The sequence below is a fragment of the Muscardinus avellanarius genome (assembly GCF_963383645.1).
Source record: "Muscardinus avellanarius genome assembly, chromosome: 13".
In the NCBI taxonomy this organism is placed as follows: domain Eukaryota; kingdom Metazoa; phylum Chordata; class Mammalia; order Rodentia; family Gliridae; genus Muscardinus; species Muscardinus avellanarius.
In genome coordinates this window covers 39,751,696-39,777,782 of record NC_137799.1, presented here as the reverse complement: position 1 = coordinate 39,777,782, position 26,087 = coordinate 39,751,696, and the positions used below count along the sequence as shown (strand labels likewise).

Below are 26,087 nucleotides of genomic sequence, written 5' to 3'. Positions count from 1 at the left end.
GCAGCAGGGTCACTGAATGCAGCCATAATCTTATTGGCCTCTTCAACGAAAATAGGATTAGCTTGGATAACTGGAATAAATAACCCAAATTCTCATTTATGCAATAGAGTCAGCCTCCCTCCAAAATGAAAGAACAAAAAACTTTTCACTGGATGTTTCTTTGATCTCTGGCTCCTCCCCCACTTTCTAGCATTTGTGGCCAATTGGAAGGGAGGGGGAAGGGGCAAGATGCTTGCCTATTTAATCCCTAACATAATGAAGAGTTGTTCTTAATATAGAGAACAATGATGTATCCTGTACTTGAACTCATCTGGCTAACAGTGGTGGCTGGTTTTCAGTGGGGTGTGTAGGTGTTTCCAGGACTTGTCTGAGTAGTTGGTAGGCACAACACTGTAACTTTATACAGTAAGCTCCATGATTCAGCAGCATATCAGTAAAGAGCGCTACCTCAGAGATTAGGAAACTTGGATTCTAGTGTCTGTCCTGCTATTAAAAAGCCATGTGGCACTGGGGAAAAGGAGAGGGCAAGGAGCTATGTGACTCCTCTCTCTGGGACTCAGTTTTCAATTGTCTTTTGGGGAGGGGTTTGCTGGGGATTGAACTCAGGGCCTTATGCATGCTATTCAAGCACTCTTCTTCTGCACTACAGCCCAGCCCTCCATCATCTTGAAATAAGAGGCGTAAACAGTATATTAATAAGCCTCACCCTAGCCCTAATACTCTGTGATTGAGATGCTGCCATATTAGGTTTGTTTCTCTCAAGAGAAGCAGTTATTTGGCTGACTGTATACAGTTAGAGAGCCATGTCTTTTTCAGATCTCCCACCACCCTCCTGATGGTTCCATCCTTTTTTTCTTTGCCCAGATAGAGTGGAATTCCTCTTCACCCACAGTGTCAGGAGCCTGGTTGCTGTAAAGTAGCCTCCATTTCTCCTGGGCTCGAGGCAGGAGACGTGTCTGGCTCTTGCCTTTGGCCTCTGCACCCTCGCGATTCCAAAAGTAGGTTCCCCAAAGGTAAGGGATGGGTCACTCAGCTTTCCTTGTATTCACGGTTACTGTTGGCCTGTGGCAGCCACTTTCAAGAAATAAAAAACGTGCCTAGGAATAAAATGGCCTTGTCCTCAATTTCTGTCCCCACACCACTAGGTGTCGCCTTCATCTCGGAGAAGCTGTGCCCCTCCTCAGCTTACACCCGAACCCCTCCCTCTGCCAGGAGCTCTTAGCTCCTTGGCACTGTGCTTTCTGGAGGAGGAGGAGGAGGAGAGAAACGGAGCCTCTCAGCACGAGAATGGGATTGTGTGCATGTGCTCATAACAGTTTGAGAGAAGTCCCCAAGGTCCCAAAGCAGTCCCCTGGCACCAGGATGTCAACCTCCACAAGCTGTTCCTTTGGAGGGAGTCAGCGCCCCAGAGGTGGGGCACCTGGAACTTCTAAGTTGGAAGCTTGGGAAGGGGTGAAACCCAAGGTGGGGTGCAGTGGGCTTCCATTGCTGCGGCCTGTTGGGCTTAGTACAAGCACCCATCAGGTGCTAGCCAGTGCTGTACAGGGAGACAAAAGAAAGCGGAGGCCTGGCGCAGATGGCTGGTGGAAGCAGGGGCCATGGCCGGCCTCTGAGGACACGAGAGGGACGGTGGAGGCAGGAAGAGGGTGAGTGAGTGGAAGGTGGAGTCCCGGGAGTGGAGGAGGCGCAGGGGCGTCCTAAGGACTCCTGCAGAGCGCCGGCGCCCGGGAGGGACCTCGGTGCCCGAGGGGCCTGTCTTCCCGCTGGAGGAGCGCCAGGTCCCTGGCCATTAGGGTGGCGTGGTTTTCTAGACTGGGGGCTGGCGAGGACCCCAAGTCTTTGGGGACTCGGGACTGCTGCCTGGAGCCTGGGCGGGGAGCCGCTCGGAGCCGGGAGCGGGCCGGCGGCGGGCGGTGGGCGGAGGGCGCGGGCGGGGCGGGGCGAGGGCGGCGGCCTGCCGGCGGAGTCACCCTGGGCCGCGGGCGCCGCGAGCGCAGACGCCGGCCGAGGCGCCCTGACCCGACGCGGGGCCCAGGCGGGGGGCGGGAGGCGGCGCGCCCGGGCCCAGCAGCGGCGAGAGCGGAGAGGCGCGGACGCGGGCGGGCCGCCGCAGCTCGGATGGGCCCAGCGCCCGGGCCCGTTAGTCCAGGCTGGAGCTTCGGGAGAAGCCTTCGCCGGGAGCCTTCCCCCTGCTTTCCCCTCCCCGCCGGCCCAGGCCTCGCTTCGCCGCCCGCCCGCCCATGTCCCCGTCCTTGCGCGGCGCGGGCGCCCCCCCACCGCAGCCCCGCAGCTCCCTGCCCTCCCGGCCCGGCCCGCTGTGAGGGCCCCCCGGGGTCCCCCCAGCCCCCACCCTAGCCCAGGCTCAGGCCCCCTTCTCCTGGCTTCGGGTTCATCAGGCCACTTGGCCCCCACGGCCCCCATCCCGGTCGCAGGCCCCCGCGTCCCTCCTCCTCCCGCACCCTGCCCTTAGCCCGCGGCCCTGGCCCCGGGCCGGTGGCCTCCGCGCCCCAGGCTCCCCCATCCTCTCCCTCCCGGTGCCCAGCACTTTCTGTCTCCCGCGTCCCACTTCTCTTCCTGGCCGTCTTCCCCAGGCGGCAGGCTGGGTGGCGCCTGTGCCTGCCCGGGAGGCCAGAGTGGCCCCCGGCCCTGGGGGCGCCGGGGCTGCTGCTTCATCCCCATGGCACTGCCCTCACTGCTGCTGCTGGTGGCTGCCCTGGCAGGTGGGGTGCGTCCTCCGGGGGTGCGGAACCTGACGCTGGCGGTGGTGCTGCCAGAACACAACCTGAGCTATGCTTGGGCCTGGCCACGGGTGGGTCCAGCGGTGGCACTAGCCGTGGAGGCGCTGGGCCGGGCACTGCCCGTAGACCTGCGGTTTGTCAGCTCCGAGTTAGATGGCGCCTGCTCTGAGTACCTGGCACCCCTGCGGGCTGTGGACCTCAAGCTGTACCATGACCCCGACCTTCTCCTGGGCCCCGGTTGCGTGTACCCCGCTGCCTCTGTGGCCCGCTTTGCCTCACACTGGCACCTTCCCCTGCTGACTGCGGGCGCAGTGGCCTCTGGTTTCGCGGCTAAGAATGAGCATTATCGTACCCTGGTTCGCACTGGCCCCTCTGCTCCCAAGCTGGGTGAGTTCGTAGTGATGTTACACGGGCACTTCAATTGGACTGCCCGGGCTGCCTTGCTGTATCTGGATGCTCGAACAGATGACCGGCCGCACTACTTCACCATCGAGGGCGTCTTTGAGGCCCTGCAGGGCAGCAACCTCAGTGTGCAGCACCAAGTGTACGCCCGGGAGCCAGGGGGCCCTGAGCAGGCCACCCACTTCATCCGGGCCAACGGGCGCAGTGAGTGTGGCCCGGCTGTCTCAGGGTCAGGGGAGGGGGAGCTCAGCACTGGGGAGCTGCAGATGGAGACAGGTGTGGGGCAGCTGTGTGTGGTGGTTGGGATGGAGAAGCGACTGGACAGAGCACTGCTGAGAGGGCCCAGAGGTCGGGACAGGGGCTCGTGGCCATCATGGGCAGATGCCAACGAGGAACAGGAGAATGCGAGAGAGGAAGATTGTCTTGGGAGAATGTGGGACTGGGGGATGCTGAGTGCCCTAGGTTAGTGGGTATGAGTGATGGCTACCCTGCAATACATGCTTGTCCGTGGGCAGAGCCCCTCTAGGCCGGGGCACTAGGACCCCTTGGTGATACAGAGATAAGCAGGTTCAGGCCTCAGCAGGTTTGACTGGGAAAGGCAGGTAAAGCTCACTCTGGGGAGTTCTGAGCAGCCATGCCTTTGAGCCTGAGGGGAGTTACAGGGGTGGAGGGCTGGTGAGGGGCAGCAAGCAAGGCTCTGGGGACAGGAGGCTGAGTGATCACTCCCTCCTCTGGGGTCTGGAGTCAGGCCCTGGCTTCTGCCAGATGGTCCAGATGGCCGGGGCACTTATGAAGCAGCTCCCAGGGGGAGGACGGGAGCATCTGTTGGGTGGTTTTCGGGTGGGGCACACTTGCTGAGAGGGACTGGGGGGGCCCAGACGCCCTCTCAAGGTGCTCCTATGTCGTGTCCTGCTCCCAGTTGTGTATATCTGCGGCCCTCTGGAGATGCTGCACGAGATCCTGCTTCAGGCCCAGAGGGAGAACCTGACCAATGGGGACTATGTCTTCTTTTACCTGGATGTCTTTGGGGAGAGTCTCCGTGCAGGCCCCACACGCTCTACAGGCCGGCCCTGGCAGGACAATCGCACCCAGGAACAGGCCCAGGCCCTCAGAGAGGCCTTCCAGGTATCATTTGAGGCAAACCTGAAGGAGGAGGGGAAGAGGTGTTTGGTTAGAGATGATCTTTCATAAGACCCCACAGAAACCCCAAGAACAGGACAGAAGTTGTGAGCTACTGAACCGAAAGGAGCAGAGGCTTTCGTAATCTAGCATCTCTCTTCCCTTCCCAGCTTTGTGACTCTTGGTGTGTCTGCTGCCAAGACAGACTTTGGCCACCGACAAAGATCTCAGAACACTGATTTTTCTAAGGGCCAGGAATAGGCTAGGCTGTGGAAGATACACGTCCAGAAAAAGGTCTGAGCCGAGCTCCTGAAGGGCTTCTGCCCTCTCTGGGGAGGCGAGGCGTACTTGTGGTACAGTTGAAGTTTAGGAAATGGCATGCTTATGTGCCTGGAACGATGATAAGAGCAGTAGTGGGCCAGAGGACCAAGACCCACTGTGGGCAGGGTTTAGGGTAGGGTTTTTTTTTTTTATAAAGGAAGTGAGATTCCATTGTGACTTTAATGATGAAGGTCAGGTTCGCAGTCAGAGTGAGAAAGAGGATCCAGGCTGCCTGTTCAAAAGAAAGAAGATAAGGATGGGCATGTCTGGAGGACTCAGAAGATACTGGCCTGCCAAGAAAGACGGGATCGTTTAAAGCAGATATGGGAAATAAAGTCCCAAAACTATAACAGATTAAGGAGAGCTCTAAACTTTAAAGCATTAGGACTTGAATTTGGAGTTCTTGGTGTGTGTGTGTGTGTGTGTGTGTGTGTGTGTGTGTGTGTGTATGTACATAAATGTGACAGAATTTGTTGGACTAGAGAAGGAGACAGGCAGTGAGATCAACCAACTACTAGGTTAGAAAGAAGTGAGGTGATGTGTCTTGAACTGGGGTGATGATAGTAAAAATAGAAAGAAATACACGTTCTGTGTGGTACTAGGGATGGGACTCAGGGACATTCTGTGTTTGAGCTATACCCCCACCCCATTTTATCTTTTATTTGAAACAGCGTCTCACTAAGTTCCAGAGGGCCTCACCAAATTGCTGAGGCCGGCCTCAGACCTGTGATCCTTCTGTCTCAGACTCCCAAGTACTGGGATTACATGCATCACTATGCCCAGCTGGAAAGAGATAAATTTAAGAAAGAATTTGTAGGAAAGTTTCCCATGATTTCTGTTCATTTCTCTCTTTGGCTCCAAACTTCCAATGATTTGTTTCCTACAGAATAAACTCCTGACTGCTTAGCATGAAGTTGAAGAATGATGTAGCCTGTTCTCAAGCCTCAGTTCAGGCCTCCCGTCCCAGCCCCCTCGTGCCCAGGACTCCAGCCAGCCCCCGTCCTTGGGCCTTTGTGCTCTGTGTGTCTTTGGTCTGCAGTGCTCTGCATCCCTCACCCCACGTCCCCACCTCGAAAAATCACACCCATGAATCCTCATACTCAAAAATCGTTCCCTGGTTCCCTCAACAATTTTTCACTGATTCAGATTTATAACTGTTTCCTATTTATTATCCATAGCCCTCATTTTTTCCCCAGAAAGGATTTGAGGTGGCCCATCGGATGATCGTAAGGTCTTTTTCATCCCTGAGACTCTGGTTCTAAGTTGACATGTATAAGGGCTGGACCTGGGTGGCCATTCTTCTTTAGGGAGTAAAATTTTACGTGACTGTGATATTTGGTTGGACTGGCGAGTGTGTGTAAATGACATACCTGCTTGCATGCCTGAGTATTAGTATGTAGCTGTCACATTTGAACATTCTCACCTTTTGTCTTGATAATGCTTTCGTGTGTGTGTGTGTGTGTGTGTGTGTGTGTGTGTGTGTGTGTGTGGTGCTGGGGATTGAGCCCAGGGGCATTCTACCTCTGAGCTACACTCCCAGTCCCATTTTTTATTCTTTATTTTGAAACAGGTCTCTAAGTTGCAGAGGGCCTCACTAATTAGCTGAGGCTGGCCAGGAACCTATGATCCTCTTGTCTCAGCCTCCCAAGTTCTGGGATTACAAGTGTGCACCACCATACCTGGATCTCCATATTCTTTAAGACTCAGACCAGTTTTTTTTTTTTTTTTTTTTTTTTTTTAATTAGGCCTGTTGTTTTCCTTCTAGGAAACAATTCCTGAATTCCCCAGGTTGGGCTGAGTTTCTATTCTTAGGGTCACCTCTGTTTACCACAGAACATTATTCAGTCTGTGTTTGATTCCATTAGTATTTACTGAGTACCTTCTATGTCGCAGTGACTGTGCTAGGTACTGGTATTTGGTTGGGAACATAATAGAGTCTCTGCTTTTTTGGAGTTTACATTTAGTAAGAGACAGACAATAACAATTATAGGCACATGTTGTGTTAAGTGTTACCAGGAAGAAAAAAAAAAAGAAAAAGAATGGAGGGATATGAGAATAATGAGGGAGATTATTGTACCAGTATGGTTGAGAAAGGTCTGACCCTCCAGAAGGGTATTTATTTATTCTTTTTTAAGAAAAACTTTGTGTGTGTGTGAGAATTCCTGTCAGCCAAGGGTCCCCAGCACTCAGAGTGTGTGTGTGTGGGGGGAACCTACTCAGCTAATAATCAATGTTATCAATTAATTTTCAAATATCCCCTCACTTTAGTTCTTATTCAGATAGGAAAATGGAGATTTTGCTGAAGGGAGCTGGGCATGATGGTGCATGCCTGTAATACCAGTACTTGGGAGGCTGAGACAAGAGGATCACAGGTTCAAGATCAACCTTAGCAACTTAGTGAAACTCTCAGCAACCTAGCAAAAAACCCTATTTTAAAAAAAATTAAAAAGGGCTGGGGATGTAGCTTAAAGGAAGAATGCCTTTGAGTTCAGTCCCCAGTAAAACACACGCACATCTACACACGCATTTTCTCTTTCTCTCTCTCTCTCTCTCTCTCTCTCTCTCTCTCTCTCTCTCTCTCTCTCTCTCTCTCTTCCTTCCTCCATCCCTCCCTGTCTCCCTCTCTTTCTCTGAAGGGAAACATGTGCCTGTAATCCCAGCTACTCTGGAGGCTGAGGCAGGAGTATTGCAAGTTCAAGGCTAGTCTGGGCAACTTAGAGAAACCCTGTCACAAATAAACAAAACCCAAACAAACAAAAAACAAAGACTATGCCAGAAGAAAACCGAGACTTAGGGTGGGGTGTGGTGAGGAGTGATGTGGTGTCCTGTGGCAAAGCACCTCTCATTCTTCCCCACTGCTGACACGGCAGGAGTGTTGAAGGGTCAGTTCCAGCCAAGGATGAAAGCGTGGAGAGCACTTCTCTTAGACACACTGGCACACTGGGGTCCCAGAGCTGGGAGAAGTGGTAGGTGAGGTGAGGTAGCTCTGGCACAGATGTCCACAGCCTTTCCAGGAGGGTGTCATGCTCTAGGCAGTGGTGCAGAGCAGGCTGGACACCAGCTCCTACAGGAGAGGGCTCTGATGTCATTAAAGATGTCAACATGACTTTTATCTCTCATCCAGAGTAGCTGCTCAAGGGCAGGGATCGTGTTCATCTTTGTAGCGCATAGGTCTATAGATGCATGTAGTGGGTGCATACTACATATCTGTTGGATTGAATTAAAGTATGTGTTGAGGAGGGAGGATAGCACTAAGAACTTGTTTAGAAAGAAATAGAGCTGCTGGCAGGTACTGTAAATAAGCAAATGACTGATTCCATTCCAGAGGCCCAGGCCTGGCGGTTGAGGACCTCAGGGTTAGAAATCCAGGCAGAGGTCACAACCCAGGTGGCCAGCATGAGCCTGGGTTACAGAAGGGGAGCGCCTGCAGCAAGCACTAACCAAAGGCAAGGCAGACTGTCTTCTTGGAGACCATTTGTTCCTATTAAAAAAAAAATAGGCCACTACTGATAGCACCTTCTGCTGTGGCCAGAGCAGACCTCACAGTGGGTGGCCCAGACAGAGACAGGCACCTCTGGTCAAGCACATTTCCTAAGTATACTCCTGACTTGCACCCACTACTGCACGTGTTTGTGTGTGTGTGGTACTGGGGATGGAACCCAGGGGCATTCTATCTCTGAGCTACAGCCCCAGCCCTATTTATTTATTTATTTATTTATTTATTTATTTATTTATTTATTTGTGGGTCTGGGGATGGAACCCAGGGGCATTCGACCTCCAAGCTACACCCCCTGTCCTATTTTTTATTCTTTATTTTGAGACAGGGTCTCACTAAGTTGCAGAGGGCCTCACTAAGTAGCTGAGGCTGTCTGCAAACCACGATCCTCCCATCTCAGACTCCCAAATGCTGGGATTACAAGCGTGCGCCACCACGCCCGGCTTTTATTCTTTATTTTGAAACTGGGTCTCACTGAGTTGCAAAGGGCCTCACTAAGTAGCTGAGGCTGTCCTCGAACCACGGTCCTCCTCCTGTCTCAGCCTCCTGAATGCTGGGATTACAAGCGTGAGCCATGATGTCTGGATTACTGTACCCATTTTTGACTGCCTTTGCTTTTTTTTCTTCTCCACCTGGGGTCTATTGTGAAATGGGACACAATTATTCCTACCTTCACTTTCTTCCTAGCCGCTGAAGCACAGAAACTGTTTGGAGTTGGTTTTTTTTGTTTTTAGAAGCTAGTTGGTAACCACAGCAAAACAGTCTAGTATGGTCGTTTTCAAAGTGTGGTCTTGGGATCCTGAGGGCCCCTGAAGTCCTTTGAGGGGAACTGTGAGGCCAAAACTATTTAGAAAATAACACTAAGATGTGCTAGGCGTGGTGGCTGACGCTTGTAATCCCCGTACTTGGGAGGCTAAGACAGGAGGATCGCACAGGTTCGAAGCCAGCCTCGGCTCCTTAGTGAGGCTCTCAGAAACTTAGTGAGACTCTGTTTCCAAATAGGATATAAAAAAAATAGGTCTGGGAGTATAGCTTGGAGGTAGAAAAACCCCAGGGTGCCACCCCCAGTACCACACACACACACACACACAAAATGACACTAAGATGTTATTTGCCAGCCAGGTGTGGTGATGCATGCTTGTGATCCCAACATTTGGGAGGCTGAGAAAGGAGGATTGTGGTCCGCGGGGTGAGAGCCTGTTTCAAAATAAAGAATAAAAAATAGGGCTGGGGTGTCATTTGGAGGCAGAATGACTTTGGATTCCATCCTCGGTACTGGGGTGGGGGGGCGATGTTATTTGCCGCCTGGGTGTGGTAATGCACGCCTGTAATCCCACTATTTGTGAGGCAGAGACAGGAGGCTTGCAGGTTGGAGGCCAGCTTCAGCAACTTAGTGAGACCCTGTTTCAAAATAAAAATAAAATAGGGCTGAGAGTATAGTTTGGAGGTAGAATGCTTGTGGGTTCCATCCTCAGTGCATATATATATATATATATATATATATATATATATGTATGTATGTATGTATGTATATATAATGTTCTTTTCCTTTGTCTTTGTTCTTATTCTTCTGTGACTGTACAGTGGGCTTTCCCAATCTGTGTGACGTGATTGTGTCATCTCTCTGACTGCCATGGGAGGCATGCTTAGGCACGCTTGTATTTTCAAATGACCAGTTTTCATTTCTAATATGATAAGTATTGATAGTTATAATCCACATAGAAGTTCTTTAATGGCCTCAATACTACTGGGGATTGATTCCAGACACATTCTACCTCTGATCTACGTTCTCAGTCCAATTTTATTTATTTATTGCGGTACTGGGGATCAAACCCAGGGGCATTCTACCTCTGAGCTACATCCCCAGCCCTAGTTTTTCTTATTTATTTATTTATTTATTTATTTATTTATTTACTTGTAGTACTGGGGTTCTTGGAAGCCCTTCTGCCTCCGGGCTACACTCCCAGACCTATTTTTACATTTTTATTTGGAAACAGGGTCTCCTAAGCCAGCGCGCGCGGCTGGCTTCGAACCTGCGCGATCCTCCTGTCTCTGCCTCCCAAGCGCGGGGATTACAAGCGTGCGCCACCACGCCCGGCCTTTTCTTCTTTATTTTGAAACAGGGTCTCACTAAGTTGCAGAGGGCCTCACTAAGTAGCTGAGGCTGTGAACCTGCAATCCTCCTGTCTCAGCCTCCCAAGTATTGGATTACAAGTATATGCCACCATGCCCAACTTTATTTCTTATTTGGAAACAGGGTCTCACTGGATTGCTGAGAGCCTTACTAAGTTGCCAAGGATGGCTTTGAACCTGCAATTCTCCTGTCTCAGCCTCCTGGGTACTGAGATTACAAGTATGTGCCACCATGGCTGGCTAATGACCCCAGTAATTTTTGAGTGAAAAGGGATCCTGAGACCAAAAAATTTAATTACTAACTAGTCTAGCAAACAACCTAGAGAACTAATAAGTGTTAAAAATAGTGTTAGACCTTTCACTGACCTTTATTGAAATATAAATTGTCTTAAGCCTGCCTCAAGCCTGTCTCAAGCTCTTTTGTGTATGAGGGGGGTACTGGGGATTGAACCCAGGGGCATTTTACCTCAAGCTATAACCCCAGCCCTATTTTATTTTTGTTTTGAAACAGGGTCTCACTGAGTTGTGGGTGGCATAAGCTCTTTTGCTGGCTTTTTACATTATTCATCAACAATCTATCCTACCTCTTTATGTTTCCTTTATCTTTGGAATAGATAAAGGAAAAATATTACTGAATGAAAAATTACTGAATGAACCCTTCCAGCCCTACTCAGTGCCCCCTTATTTATTTTTGCCTGAGAGTAGGCGAATATTAGAAGTGCATAATCAAGCATCTAAACGATTCCATAAGATTAATTATCTTGCAGGGCGTGGTAGTGCATGCTTGTAATCCCAGCATTTGGGAGGCTGAGACAGGAGGATCACGGTTCTCGGACAGCCTCAGCTACTTAGTGAGGCCCTTTGCAACTCAGTGAGACTCAGTTTCAAAATAAAGAATAAAAAATAGGGCTGGGGGTGTAGCTCAAAGGTAGAATGCCTCTGGGTTGCCGCTGGGTTCTAGCCCCAGTATAGCAAAATAAATAATTATGTCTTGAAGCAAACTCCAGTCTAATATAGTGAATGCATATTAGAAGTTGACTTCATTTTTTCCTACCTTGAATGAACTGATAGATTATAGATTACAGATCATATGTGATTATATCTAGTGTCTTTGTGGTCCACATGAACAAAAATGGTAGAAATTAACTAGATTTTAATTGATCACTTCACAAGTCAGGTTTCCAAAAATACCCTGAAGTCTTGCTGTGTGAGCAGAAGCTGGCCTCAGAGACTGTGGCCTGAGGCTGGCAGGTCCAGTGGCTCAGGAAGGGAAATGTGAAGTTTACAGGAGCCAGGCAGCCGTGTGCCAGGGAGTGTGTGAGGGCTGAGAGCACGTGCATCACTTACCTATCCATGCATGATGGCTTGTTGGTGTGTGCTAGTGATACATGTCTGCTGTTTAGTAAGCAGGAGAGTGCTGCTATGGGAGGTGTTCCATACAAGTGAAATGAACAAACTCAGTTTTTCACAGGTGGGATTGCTCTCTCTAGCCTTTCCCCCAATTGCCACAGGCTGGAAGTCTCGTTAATGCCCTATGTGGAGGTACTGTATGCTAGTGGCCCATGTGATAATGTCAACATTTAACTGACAACATCATAGTCATTAGCACTTCTGGGAGGAGATGATAGTGAGTGGTACCTAGAAAGGACAGAATGGGGGAGCCCCAGTGAGAGCTGTGGTAGGCTGGCAGGAGGCCAGTGGCAGAAGGAGTTCAGGAAGATGATGGGCTGGGAACTTCATCTATTACTTCCTAGTTTTACTTTTCCAGCCCTATCTGCCTTTAATGTAGGGGTGCTGCTTCTTCCACTCATTCCCCACTCCCCATATTCTAGTATCTTTTCAGCTTTCTGACTCCCCCATGTGTGTGTTTTGCCAAGCTTCCCTGTCTCACCCTCTCCTCCCTCATGCTCATCTTGAATCCTGTTCACTCTTCCCTGTGTGCTGCTGGCACAGACTGTGTTGGTGATCACATACCGAGAACCCCCAAATCCTGAGTATCAAGAATTCCAGAATCGCCTGCTGATAAGAGCCCGGGAAGATTTTGGTGTGGAGCTGGCCCCATCTCTGGTGAGTAGCTCTCCCCCGGAGTCGACCAGGCTGTGAGGAAGGGCTCCCTCCCTAACGCAGAATCAGGTCATGCTGTGGAGCGAGCCCCACTATGGGGCGGTCCACTTCTATCCAAGATATTTCTTTCTGCCCTGGGGACCAGTTAGGTAGGGATGGCACTTTAGGAATGAGAGGAGGGAAGAAGGTAAGCCAGAAGAGAGAAGAGGTTGAAGGAGATTCCAGGGATGGAAAAGAGGCAGGGGAAGGGCCCTTGTTGGACATTTGGAGAGCACTGCTGACATTGCCATCCCCAGATGAACCTCATCGCTGCCTGCTTCTATGATGGCATCCTGCTCTATGCTGAAGTCCTAAATGAGACAATACAGGAAGGAGGCACTCGGGAAGATGGCCTTCGAATTGTGGAGAAAATGCAGGGACGAAGATACCATGGTAAATAAAGAGGGGCAGATGGAGACTTGAGGGCTGATCCCAGGCTCGGGAATGGAGTGGGCAGAAGAAGAAACATGTCAGGGACAGCAGCGAGGGTCAGGAGGGCTCAGGACCATGGCAGAGGCGGACACACATCAAATATAGGGGCAAGACCTGGGTATGGTGGCGCATACCTGTAATCCCAGTACTTGGAAAGCTGAGATAGGAAGATCACATGATCTAGGCCAGCATCAGCAGTTTAGTGAAACCTTTGTTTCAAAATAGAAAACATAAAAGGGCTGGAGGTGTAGCTCAGTGGTTGAATGCCCCTAGGTTCAAGCTCCAATACTACACACACAAAAAAGGACAGTGGTAGGGACAGACTCTGAGGCAGCAGAGGGGACTGCGGGGAGAGGAGAGGGGCCTGGGTAGATCTCCAAAGTGAGGGTACTCTTTTCTACCTTAGGTGTAACTGGACTGGTGGCTATGGACAAGAACAATGACCGGGAGACTGATTTTGTCCTGTGGGCCATGGGAGACTTGGATTCTGGGGACTTTCAGGTGATGGGGAGGGGGTAGGGAAGAGAGTAGCCCTGTAAAACCCAGCCTTCAGGGTTCAGTGGGGCAGGATCAAAGGTTCCAGGGGCAGGGACTTATTTCCTGTGCTGGGGCAGCATCCTGGCGGGTGGTGGGCTGGGGAGAAAGGCAGCACAGCACCGGGGTCCTGGGAGGCGGCTGGCGGGAGCAGGCCCGTGGGCCCAGTGTTCTGCTTTCTCACAGCCTGCAGCCCACTACTCAGGAGCTGAGAAGCAGATCTGGTGGACGGGACAGCCTATTCCCTGGGTGAAGGGGGTCCCCCCCTCGGACAATCCCCCCTGTGCCTTTGACTTGGACGACCCATCCTGTGATAAAAGTGGGTGTGTGCAGGGACTGGGAGCCATCCTTCCCCCTCTCCGCTCTTACCTCCACCCTCACCGACTCCCTGCTCGTCGTAGCTGTCCCTCCTTACCCTTACCTCTTTCCCCCAAGAAATCTGTCTGCTCCTTGAGCCTGCGCCCACCCTCCCCATTCTTAGGACCTCCCACCCAGTCTTCCTCAGGGTCTCTCTCTCCCTTCAGCTCCACTTTCCACTCTGGCAATTGTGGCTCTGGGCACGGGAATCACTTTCATCATGTTTGGTGTTTCCAGCTTCCTAATTTTCCGGTGAGTTCTGGGCTTTCTGCTGATCTCCTCCGTACCTCCCCATTGCCACAGGGCCTCTACCTGAGGCCAGGGATCCCTGTGCTACGAGGTAGGGGGAGCAAGTCTCCTAATCTGGTGGCTGTCTCTTAGACTCCATGACCTCTTCCTCTCTCGCCTTTCTCTTTGGTTGTCTTGTGGCCCAGGTGTTCCACTTTCGGTTCCAGCCTGATATACTAAGTAGTGATTTTGAATGGGGTTTAGGTCAAAGGTGGGCTTTCTATGGATGCTATCTTTTTTTAAAGAGAACTTTCACCTCCAAGCTCCGTGTTTGTGAATGGGCACATGTCAGACTCGTGGAGAACGTACTTATCTTCCGGTCCTGTCTCCAGGGTGTAGCAGTTGTAGCAGGGGAGCTACAGGGGCTTCCCTGCAGCCCCTCTGTGGCTCAGGGGTGGCAGGATTGGGCTTGCCAGTCAACTGAGGAGTGCAGTCCTTACAGAAAACTGATGCTGGAGAAGGAGCTGGCCAGCATGCTGTGGCGCATCCGCTGGGAAGAACTGCAGTTTGGCAACTCGGAGCGTTATCATAAAGGTGCCGGCAGTCGCCTCACCCTGTCGCTGGTGAGCCCTTGTCCCTGCAGTCCCCGCTGCCCCCCGCTGAGCTCCTTCCTCCCAGCACATCGCCTGTGATGACAGCCCCGCACCACCACCATCGTCTAATGTGCCTTTCATCCTTCCGCCTCCATGTTGCCCTTGGCCCCAGCGGGGATCCAGTTACGGCTCGCTCATGACAGCCCATGGGAAATACCAGATCTTTGCCAACACCGGTCACTTCAAGGTGAACAGTCATCTGCTTGTTATGGTCCCCAGCATTTCATCCTGTCTCATCCCCATCTGCCACCTCTGCCCCTCAGGCTCTTCCCCTCATGGCCCCTCTGCCCAGCTTTGCTCCCAGAGGCTCTCACGGTTCTCTCACAGCACCAGAACTCCTCTTGATACTCCTTTTCCTTTTCTTCTTCCACTCCCACCACCAGGGAAATGTTGTCGCCATCAAACATGTGAATAAGAAGCGCATCGAGCTAACCCGGCAGGTTCTGTTTGAACTCAAGCATGTACGTGATGGAGGAGGGGTTGAGTGCGGCCGAGGGGTAGAGAGGGGAGGGAGAAAAGGAGGCTGAGCAGTCCTGACATGGCTGGGAGGGCGGGGGGTGTCATTTGTAATCGACTAAGTTGTAGGTGCAACTAGGAGAAAGGTTATCTCTTGTAGTGGTAGGTTTCTGTATTTACTTTTTAGCCATTTTGGTTCTCTTGTCCCTCCCATTGACTGCTAGATGAGAGACGTTCAGTTCAACCATCTTACTCGCTTCATTGGAGCATGCATAGACCCTCCCAACATTTGCATCGTCACTGAGTATTGTCCTCGCGGGAGTTTACAGGTGAGGAATAGGTGTAAGAGATTACGGTGGGGACGAGTGGGGGAGTGCCCCAAAGTTACAGTGACTCTGGGCCAAATGATGGCCAGTGGGCCTACGACAGGCATAGAATTGATTCCATGTCACTTACCAGGATATTCTAGAAAACGACAGCATCAACTTGGACTGGATGTTTCGTTATTCACTCATTAATGATCTTGTTAAGGTGAGTCTTCCCCACTGTGTTAAAGTTCATCCACTTCAAAATGCCTGCTTTGTTCAGTCTTTGTTACAATGTCTCTCCTTATAACCCTCTGAAAGTCTCGTTTTCCCATCTCCCCTTATTCCTATGGCCGGGTGATAATGGATAAACAAGGTTTTTGGCGTTTATAATTGGGGGATGGGTTTGATCTGCCATAGGAAGTCCCATGCCTGGAGAGAATTCGTGCATTCCTGCCTTAAATATTTCTGATGTCTTTCTAGCATCCCTTCTATCTCCAAGAGCTCATATTAGAATCCATTAGCAGGGAAAAGATAGGTGAGATCTGCAAACATGACTACTTACTTTTGTTTTCCCCTCATAATTTTACTCTCTGACCAATATTTGGCACAACTACTCTTTTGTTTAGAAACTGAAGATTATAAAAGAGCATTTACTGGTTAAGCTAAGAGCAAATAAGGAAAACTGTGCCAAGTTTATTCTTGTAGTATGCTATGTTTCAGCTATTTTGAAATGACCTAGAGGCCCATGAATTGGGGAGGCACAAAATTGAATCTTGTAGGGATTGGGCAGGTATTTAGAAGCAAATCTTACGCCAGTAAGCAAGTCTAGTAGATCACGCTGCACTGTTCCTGAAGCTGGCTTTTGTTTTCTGATAAATTCTTATGAAGTTGCTTCAATTACACATGGGTATGAAAGTTTGCCATCAAATGAGAGAGAAAAATAAATATTAGGTAAAGTTGATGTAGTAGTACTCAACCAGAGGTGTGATGGGGAATATTAAAAAATGGCTCTGGAGAGGACAAGATGGAAAAGAGATTTTGGAAAGTCTCCTTTGTACAGTTTCCATGCAAGTAAATTCACAAATTAGGAGGTTCCTAAAGTTTTGTTGATATCAAAAGGAATAAACAAGCCAGGCATGGTGGCGCACGCTTGTAATCCCCGCGCTTGGGAGGCAGAGACAGGAGGATCGCTCAGGTTCGAAGCCAGCCTCATCTGGTTTAAGAGACCCTGTTTCCAAATTGAAAATATATATAAAATAGGTCTGGGAGTGTAGCCCGGAGGTAGAAGGGCTTCCAGGAACCCCAGTACCACACAAAAATAACAAATAAATAAATAAATAAATAAATAAATAAATAAATGTTGGGAGCCAGGCGTGGTGGCGCACGCTTGTAATCCCCGTGCTTGGGAGGCTGAGACAGGAGGATCGCTCAGGTTCGAAGCCAGCCTCATCTGGTTTAAGAGACCCTGTTTCCAAATATAAAATAGTCTGGGAGTATAGCCTGGAGGTAGAAGGCCCCTGGGTTCCATCCTCAGTACCACCAAAAAAAAAAAAAAAAAAAAGGAATAAAGAGAAGAAGTTCACAGAGACAGGAACTGTTCAAGCTCAGAGCTAAACATTTAGACAGAGATGTTTTAGGTTAGCACACAGAACCTTCTATCCTTTTTGTGTCCTGCCTGCCCTGGCATGGGTGGGGTTCCTGGGTTTCTTTTGTGGGAAGCGCAGCCTGCTCTTAAGACCTGTCCAAGTGCCTTGGAGGCAAAGGTTCTCTCATCTCTGGCCCCAGCGAGTGAGCAGTTTCAGGCTCTCCACTGGCTCAGGAGTTCTTATTTTTGTCCATTTTCCAAGTTTTTCTAACACTATTTTCTCCCTGGTCCAGTGGCCTAACTCTAGAGAGCACATTCCTTCTCTGAACTGACCTGTCTACACATGGTTGTGTGTTAAAGTTTACAACTGTCTAGTCCCTCTTGCTGCAGCTAGCTACTCTTGCCCCTGGGTCTCAAGCCAGGTCTCCCTAATGGCAGACAGGCATTCGAGGCCACCGTGGGTGGCCTATTATTCCTGAGGTTCACCCTCATAGTTCTGTTCCCTTTAGGATTCAGAAGATTGACTGCTCTTTCCATGGTAATAATTGGTGGTTCCCCTCCTCCCCATTCCTAAGCATTTTTTCTATCCCTGTTGCCTGGATGCCTATATGGTTACAATATTGGGAAGGTATGACTCTCCTATTCTGCTTGCTCCTTTGGGTAGAAACTGTACAAGGGATGCCTTCCAAAATCATCTTATTTGTGTGTATGTCACCGGTGATTGAACCCAGGGGCATTCTACCTCTGAGCTACACCCCCAGCCCTATATATTTTCTTTTCTTTTGAAACAGGTCTCACTAAGTTGTGGAAGGCCTCACTAAGTAGCTGAGGCTGGCTGAGAACCTGTGATCCTCCTTCCGCAGCCTCCCAGCTTCTTGTTTTAATGGCCACAAGATTTTTAGATAGCTAGCTAGTGCCTATCTCATGGGGAGGGGCTCTAAGCCAGATATGATCCAGAGACTTGATCTGTATCCTGCAGGGTATGGCCTTTCTCCACAACAGCATCATTTCATCTCATGGAAGTCTCAAGTCCTCCAACTGTGTGGTGGATAGTCGTTTTGTGCTCAAGATCACAGACTATGGTTTGGCCAGCTTCCGATCGACCGCTGAACCTGATGACAGCCACGCTCTCTATGCCAGTGCGTCCCGTCCCCACCACGCACGCCTAAGATTACTCCTTTGGCCTTGGTCATTTCCACCTAGGGAGGGCAGGAGAGGGAGACAGTGTGCTTGTAATGTGGGGATGTGCCCAGTTGGGCTTGGGGGTTCCCTTTTTGGGGACCTAGTCAGTTTGTTTCCTCCTTTCAGAGAAGCTGTGGACTGCCCCAGAACTGCTCAGTGGGAACCCCTTGCCAACCACAGGCATGCAGAAGGCTGATGTCTATAGCTTTGGGATTATCCTACAAGAGATAGCACTTCGCAGTGGTCCTTTCTACCTGGAGGGCCTGGACCTCAGTCCCAAAGGTGAGAGTTGATCCCCGACTCACAACCTTGGGGGGGGGGCTCATTCTTCATCTAAATCATTTATCCCCTCAGAGATTGTCCAGAAGGTCCGAAATGGCCAGCGGCCATATTTCCGGCCAAGCATTGACCGGACCCAACTGAATGAAGAGCTAGTTTTGCTGATGGAGCGATGTTGGGCCCAGGACCCAGCCGAGCGGCCAGATTTTGGACAGATCAAGGGCTTTATTCGCCGCTTTAACAAGTGAGAAGGCACTTAGGGACGGGGTCCCCAGGGACTGATGCCTCGCCAGTCTTAGCAGAGGAGGTGGGCAGGTGGCCAGGGCTGGGTGGGTTAGGAGTCTAGATGAGTGTGTTGGAGCAGATGCTACAGTCCAGCCTCCACGCAGGGAGGGTGGCACCAGCATATTGGACAACCTCCTGCTGCGCATGGAACAGTATGCCAATAACCTGGAGAAGCTGGTGGAGGAGCGTACCCAGGCCTATCTGGAGGAGAAGCGCAAGGCGGAGGCTCTGCTCTACCAAATACTGCCCCAGTGAGACCTCCGTCCCTTCCCCCAATTTTCCTTTGGGGCTCTGTTGGGCTTTACCTCCTCAGCCTCCTGAGAAAGCACGTCCCAGCGCTCAGAGCTGCTGTCGCATCTTGCCACAGTGACCCTCCTGGCTACGGCTAAATGTTGCTGTCAGTCTCCACATGAGCTGTTCTTTTGGCCTCAGTCCTCCTTCCTCGCAGTGCGCTGTCTCAGCAAGTGTTTTTAAAGCAACCCCTACTCTAGACACCGACCCCACAGAGAGCCCCTCATGCACCTTACCACGCGCTAGGGAAAGTCTTCAGTCACTGCTCTTCCTCCACCAACCCCATCTCTCGCCCAGACTTAGCCGTGCTGCAGCCGTTCTTTTCCTCGCTCACCCCTTCTGCCATCTTGCTTGGAGTTTGGCTCCCACTGTACTTTTGCTTCTTAGCTCAGTGGCGGAGCAGTTGAAGCGGGGAGAGACCGTACAGGCTGAGGCCTTTGATAGTGTGACCATCTACTTCAGCGACATCGTTGGCTTCACAGCACTGTCAGCGGAGAGCACCCCCATGCAGGTGAGAGCCACGGCCGAGAGGCAGAGCGTGGGATAGGGCCCCAGGAGCTTCCTCATAATAGGGAAGACTAGTTTGTTCTAGAGTTCTCAAATCTTTTTATGGCTTGTGGGCTGAAAAGTCTTAGAAAGCCAGGTACAAGCCAGTTGTAGTGGTACATGCCTATAATCCTAGTACTTGGGAGGCTGAGGCAAGAGGATCACAAGTTTGAGGTCAGCTCAGCAACTTAGCAAGATCTCGTTTTAAGAAAAAGGGGGGGGGCGGGCATGGTGACACACACTTGTAATCCCAGTATTTGGGAAGCTGAGACAGGATTGTGCAGGTTCGAAGCCAGCCTCAGCTACTTTACACTTGATCTTAGCCAAAAGGCCGAGAAGCCATCAGCCTCAGCTACTTTGTGAGGCCTTTGCAACTCAGTGAGACCTATTTCAAAATAAAGAATAAAAATAGGGCTGGGGGTGTATCTCGGAGGTTGAATGCCCTGAGTTCCACCCCCAGTACCACAAAAAAAGGGGGGGCAGACTGGGGTGTGGTTCAGAGGTAGAATGCCCTGGATTCAATCCCCTGTACAACAACAACAACAACAACAACAACAACAACAACAAAAATATATTGGACACACATTTCAGGGCCTTTGCTTCCCTATCCTCTGTTAGGTGGTGACACTTCTTAATGACCTGTATACCTGCTTTGATGCCATAATTGACAACTTTGATGTCTACAAGGTGAGAGCTGGGACTGCCTGCCTACTGACACCCGTTTAAGACCCAGGTTCAGGAATCCCCACTTATATCACCCACTCCATGGTCAGTTTTCCCTTTAGGGTCTCCAGCACTCTGCTTAGTAGATGGATGTGACTTCAGCATTATAATTGGATACTCTGATGCCAGGCGTGGTGGCACACGCTTGTAATCCCAACATTTGGGAGGCTGAGACCAGAGGATCATGGTTCACGGACAGCCTCAGCTACTTAGGCCCTGTTTCAAAATAAAGAATAGAAAATAGGGCAGGGGGTATAGCTCAGAGGTCGAATGCCTCTGGGTTCCATCCCCAGACCCACAAAAAATAAATAATTGGACAGTTGTCTGTGAATCCTTAGGCTTTCCTACTCAGAAGCATTATAAGAGTCCTGATCTCCCTGCATGTATAAATACACCCTATGAAGAATCAGACATGATGTGGGCACAGACTAATGTAGTGGGTTCAGGGACAAGATAGGAATAAATGTTGTAAGGCTTTGTTTTGAAGGCACTGAGTTGGCAGAACACTGGCTTCATTGTCCTTGGAAATAAAAATGAGGTAGATTTGAATATCGGCTTGTAGCTAACAGTGTGGTCTTGGTTAAGTAACAGGATCTCCCTGAGCCTCAGTTGTTTTGTCTTTAAGATGGGAATAATGGATTAGTTGCATGAGAAGAGCCTAACACTGTGTGTGGCACATGGCAGATAATATCCATTCTTGTCCTTTCCACTTGGGCTTACTAGATCAGCATTGTTGTTTTTGTAACAAAGAACTCCCCATACATTTTTTTTTGGTGGTACTGGGGTTCCTGGAAGCCCTTCTACCTTGGGGCTACACTCCCAGATATACTTTTTACTTGAAACGGGGTCTCTTAAGCCAGCGCAGCTGGCTTCGAACCTGCACGATCCTCCTGTCTCTGCCTCCCAAGCGCGGGGATTACAAGCGTGCTGCCACCACGCCCGGCTCTCTCATACATCTTTTATCCAGATTCATCAATTCTATTTTCCATTATTTAAAAAATTCTACTTAAGCCGGGCATGGTGGTGCACGCTTGTAATCCCAGCATTTGGGAGGCTGAGACAGGAGGATTGCAGTTTGAGGACAGCCTCAGCTACTTAGCAGGGCCCTCCGCAACTCAGTGAGACTGTTTCAAAATTAAAAGACTAAAAAATAGGGCTAGAAGTGTAGCTCAGAGCTAGAATGTCCCTGGGTTCCATCCCCAGTACCGCAAAAAAAAAAAAAAAAAAAAAATCTACTTATACTATTAGTTTCACAACTATATGAGAGTTTCAGATGCAGTATCCCTTTGTCCTAAACACTTAGTGTGAATATCCTAAAATGTCCATTGTGTATTTCCTAAAAAAAGGACATTGTTTTTTATAAGGGCCCAATTGCTGAAGTCAAGCGCCTGTTTTCTGACGCTCTGGCAGCTTGAGTTGTCTGCCCCTTCATGGGTCTGCTTTGCCTTCTTGCCAGGCTCCATGTTCTTCAGTTTGGCCTGTTTTCTTGCTCACCACTTCATATTTGTCCATGTCCTGTTGCAGACAGGCTGTGCACTCGTTCTCTAAGCATTCCCGAGTATTCACCAGGAGCTGGGGTGGGGAGGGAGGACTTAAAGATTCTCTTGCCCAGGTTCTCAGGACCATGAACCCTTATTTCCTAGTCAGCGCTTTGGCCTTCCAGGCTGGCAGGTTGACTTCTAATGGTGTCTGGCTTGTTTCCCAGTACTCTTTCTCTTTTCCACTGCTGCAAATACAGGTGATCTTTTAATCTCCCTCTCTTCAGGTGGAGACAATTGGGGATGCCTACATGGTGGTATCTGGCCTCCCAGGCCGAAATGGTCAACGCCACGCACCAGAAATAGCTCGGATGGCTCTGGCATTACTAGATGCAGTTTCTTCCTTTCGTATCCGCCACCGACCCCACGACCAGCTAAGGCTCCGCATAGGGGTTCATACCGGTAAGACTAACTCTCGCCCGGCCCTAGGCTCCACCTTTCCTAGACTCTCCCCAACCTGTTTCTTTTCATAGGGCCAGTCTGTGCTGGGGTCGTTGGCCTGAAAATGCCCCGCTATTGCCTTTTCGGGGACACGGTGAACACTGCTTCTCGGATGGAGTCTAATGGCCAAGGTGAGACATTAGCCTTCACAAGTCCAGGCTTGGTCTCACTTTGTCTCGTCCTTTTCTTCTTTTCCGAGTTTCCCCTCAGTATCTCAATCTGAGTGACCATGGTTTCTGAGTGCCCCATCCTTGGGCATATTCTGATTCTAGTCAATGTGCATTGGGAGGACTGGCTGCCTCCTAAGGGGCTGTTGGTTTGGTAAAGTGCTCTCCAGCACTGTTACTTCTTCGTTTGCCTTTTTCTGACTCTTCTTTTTACCCTCCTCCTATGCCATGCAGCCCTGAAGATCCATGTCTCCTCTACCACCAAGGATGCCCTGGATGAGCTGGGGTGCTTCCAGCTAGAGCTCCGGGGAGATGTGGAGATGAAGGTGCTGGCAGGTTGTGGGGAGGGGCCATGGCAAGGGAGGAAAGAAATGGTCATAGGGGCCATGGGTGAGGGGGAGATGAAGGGACTCACACAGAAGACTAACTATGTTTACTCCTTGTACTTCCAGGGAAAAGGAAAGATGCGAACTTACTGGCTCCTAGGGGAACAGAAAGGACCTCCTGGACTCTTGTAAACCCCACTTCTTCCCAAGCCAGACAATCTGCTGCTGCTTGTACCTGGGTGGGCAGTGGCCACCATCTCTCCACATCGGAAACAGACATTGTCACATGAGATGGAAAACGTGCACAAAAACCTACCTTCTATGGAAGTTGTAGCCCTCTGCAGCTCAGCCTGTACATATACATGCCCCTTTCTGGCTTGGTCCCTTTCTTCCCTACCTCCTGTAAATATCTGTATCTAAACCAGAATATTTTGGCCAAGTATAAAATAACAACAACAACAAATTGTGGTGTCATAGTCTGGGATAAAGCAGCCCCCAAAAAAGGTTACTGGATAAGGACACGTTGACTCACAGAATCAATGAATTAGCAGTCTCAGGGTGAGAGAGAACCCTTTATGTAAAGCCAGTTTCCTCCCCACTCTTCTATTACAAATAGAAATATATTCCAATTCCATATCCAAATTCCATCCTCAATCCTCAGACAGGAGCCGTTCTCCCCCCTTGGCACCCCTGCCTTTCTCCCTGACAGGCAAGTGAAGACATTTCTCCTACTTGGTGAGGGTAATTCTCAGGTTCATAGGGTAAAGGCTGCCCCAGAGACAAAGGCACTGGTGTTGAGAAGCTACAGTTCTTCCGGAATGGTGTGTCCAGTGTCCTGATGTTACTGACACCCTGGGAGATAGCCAGGATCAGGACAGCTCCCCTCTCACCCAAGCCTGAACAGAAGAGCTCTGCTATGCCTTCTCTTCCCTGCCCCCAACAGCTAGTTACCCTCACAAACCGGTAGCTGTGGTGCCCTCTGTATCCAGAAGGTTTCAGGCTGCTCCTGACGATAGTCATGAGGCTGTGAAGGAGAGATACTGGATGATGCCTGACCTTTGGCCCTCTTTGTCTCCATTTTTGGGCTGCCAATTTCCCACCTCCTGTCGGAGCCCATATGTACAGAGAGCCCATATGAGATAGGTTCTCACCTTTGTTGGAGCAGGAGGTCCTGCTTTCACCAGCTCCATTCGGTAGTCATGGTGTGTCACTGACTCAGCATCAAAAGGCTTCTTTGTGGGTTCCTGTTCTGCCTGTACCTCTTTACTATGTAGCCCTCAGATTGTTAGGCCATTCTCCCCAGCTTTTCTCCTTTCCCTCCCCTCCCCTTCCCTCCCCTTTCCCACAGTCTCTCACCAGATCTGGTGGTGCAGGAACATCTCCAGCATGGCTTCACGCTTCCCTGTGGGAGGGCAGAGTGGAGGCCTGGTTAAGAAGCAGGCCCAGAAGAAACAAACTTGAGAAAAGGAATCTTGGCATTTGCCCTTATAGCCACCAAACAACCCACAGTCCCACAAAAATTCCCTCCTCTCTTATTTCTCTGCCTGGTAGGCTCGCTCATTCATATCCTCCCTCCCTCCCTCCCCCCTCCCTCATATGCTCACACCTCGCAGTGGTTGACAGAGGTCTCTTGGGGGCTGGTATGAATCTTTCTGGGTGGTGCTGAAGGACATGGGTGACTGCAGTTGCATGGTCAGCAGTCCCTGGTGTCCATGTCGGAAGAAGAAACTCTCGGAGCCATCCTGTGAACTTGGAACTTGATCCAGATGGTTGGTGGCTCTCTGTAGGCCCAAGTTGGGTGACTAAGAAATCCTTTCTGGTACCCACCCTCATCACTATTGGCTGCCCTAGAAAATTGGGGTCAGCCTTCAACAAAAAGGAACAGGCCCAAACCTAAATACCTCTTCCGCCCAGTTGTAGAGGAGGCACTGGCCCCGTGGCAACATTTCAGAGAGAAACTTAGACTTCCCTTCAACCTTTGGGGACTTCCATGGCCCTCGGGCACCAGGTTCCGAAACTTGCAGAGGTTTCCAGGGTGGTTTCCAGTGGCACTCCTTATTCCAGGAGGTATAATTAGGAAACAGATCTGGCCCAAGGTTTCTTAACTTTTGAGGAGTGCTGGGCCTGTGCTCAGGGCCAGGGCCAGAGCCTGGACCAGCTCCCGAGGCAGTACCAGGACCAAGAGGAAAGCCATAGCCAGGGCCGGGGCCAGGGCCGGAGCCATGACCAGGAGGGGAGCTGGAGCCAGGGCCGGAGCCATGACCAGAACCAGAGCCGGGGCCAGGGCCAGAGCCATGGCCAGGCCCAGAGCTGGAGCCAGGGCTGGAGCCATGACCAGGACGGGAGCTGGAGCCAGGGCCAGAGCCATGACCAGAACCAGAGCCTGGGCCAAGAATAGAGACATGACCAGAACCAGAGCCGGGGCCAGGGACAGAGCCATGGCCAGGCCCAGAGCTGGAGCCAGGGCCATGGCCAGGTCCAGAGCTAGAGCCAGGGCCAGAGCCACGAACAGGACCAGAGCCTGGGTTAAGGATAGAGCCATGACCAGGCCCAGAGCCGGGGCCAGGGACAGAGCCATGGCTAGGCCCAGAGCTGGAGCCAGGGGTAGAGCCATGGCCAGAGCCAGGAGCAGGGCCAGTGGTAGAACCAGTTACAGCGCCAGAGCTGGAGCCGGGAACAAAGCCAGCACTAGAGTTAAGGTCAGTTGTAGAGCAGGGATCCTGAGCAACACAAGAAACATAGATGGGTTCAAAGCCAAGACTCCCATGGCCTTTCTGGTGGGATCCAGCATAGGCTGCCTCAAGACGGCTGTCAGAGGAGGACTCTGTCAAGTCAGAAAAGGGTGCTGTGGACTTTGCAAACAGTGCAGCCGTTTTGGCGGTAGAGGCGGCTGAAGTGGCTGCAGCAGCGGATGCAGCTGCTGATGCAGCCGCTGCAGCTGCTGTGGCGGCGGCTGCCAGGGTCGACCTAGAAGAACTGCCATCGGAAGCAAACGGTTGGGAAGTGGTCCCTAGTTCTTCTGAGCTGGGATGTACGTCTAAGGATCTGAAACAAAACATGTATCGAGGTTGTCAAAAGCGGAGCAGAGGAAGTCTGCTGGCCTTCCTTGTTCCCTTATGCCTGCAGCCAGAGCTGCGGCTCTCACCGTGACCGCGATCCCTCCGTAGATTCGTTGGTCTCCATCTTTAGGCTCCAGTCACCGGGTTGCCATAGAGACAGCAAACAGTGTCAAGAGACTGCGCAGAACCAGAATTGGGCGGAAGTGGAAAGTGGGGGTGGAGCCAAGCCCTCTGCGGGGCGGAAGTCTCAAACCTGGTGCACCCTGGGATGTCCGCTTTCCGGTCCGACTCCGTGCCGCCTCAGGTGAAGTTTTATGGTTCCGCTGTCCGCAGGCCCCACCCTTCATGCCAAGCTTGTTATTTATTTATATATTTTTTTGCGGCT

General features: G+C 50.8%; 2 protein-coding genes across 4 annotated transcripts; one reads left to right on the top strand and one right to left on the bottom strand.

Moving 5' to 3' along the window:
* Positions 1-2,677: 2,677 nt before the first annotated feature.
* On the top strand, positions 2,678-22,835 carry NPR2 (natriuretic peptide receptor 2; the record flags this gene model as incomplete). Of its 3 annotated transcripts, none has more annotated exons than XM_080709087.1 (22): positions 2,678-3,344; positions 4,060-4,265; positions 12,163-12,276; positions 12,570-12,705; positions 13,151-13,245; positions 13,465-13,597; positions 13,803-13,887; positions 14,366-14,486; positions 14,629-14,703; positions 14,900-14,977; positions 15,197-15,301; positions 15,432-15,503; positions 17,845-18,004; positions 18,174-18,329; positions 18,402-18,570; positions 18,716-18,862; positions 19,290-19,413; positions 20,067-20,135; positions 21,937-22,111; positions 22,183-22,281; positions 22,552-22,643; positions 22,770-22,835. In XM_080709087.1, 22 exons carry the CDS (start codon positions 2,678-2,680, stop codon positions 22,833-22,835), a joined length of 3,144 nt encoding a protein of 1,047 aa, XP_080565213.1. The 3 variants fall into 3 exon arrangements, with proteins under 3 accessions (XP_080565213.1, XP_080565212.1, XP_080565214.1); XM_080709086.1 differs by having other exon boundaries at positions 14,357-14,486; XM_080709088.1 differs by lacking the exon at positions 14,629-14,703.
* A 465-nt stretch (positions 22,836-23,300) lies between these two features.
* SPAG8 (sperm associated antigen 8) lies at positions 23,301-25,826 on the bottom strand (the record flags this gene model as incomplete). Its single annotated transcript, XM_080708935.1, has 9 exons — positions 23,301-23,495; positions 23,605-23,667; positions 23,795-23,909; positions 24,000-24,045; positions 24,250-24,424; positions 24,545-24,697; positions 24,817-25,164; positions 25,214-25,688; positions 25,789-25,826. The coding sequence occupies 9 exons, from the start codon at positions 25,824-25,826 to the stop codon at positions 23,301-23,303; spliced, it is 1,608 nt and encodes a 535-aa protein (XP_080565061.1).
* Between the last annotated feature and the right edge of the window lie 261 nt (positions 25,827-26,087).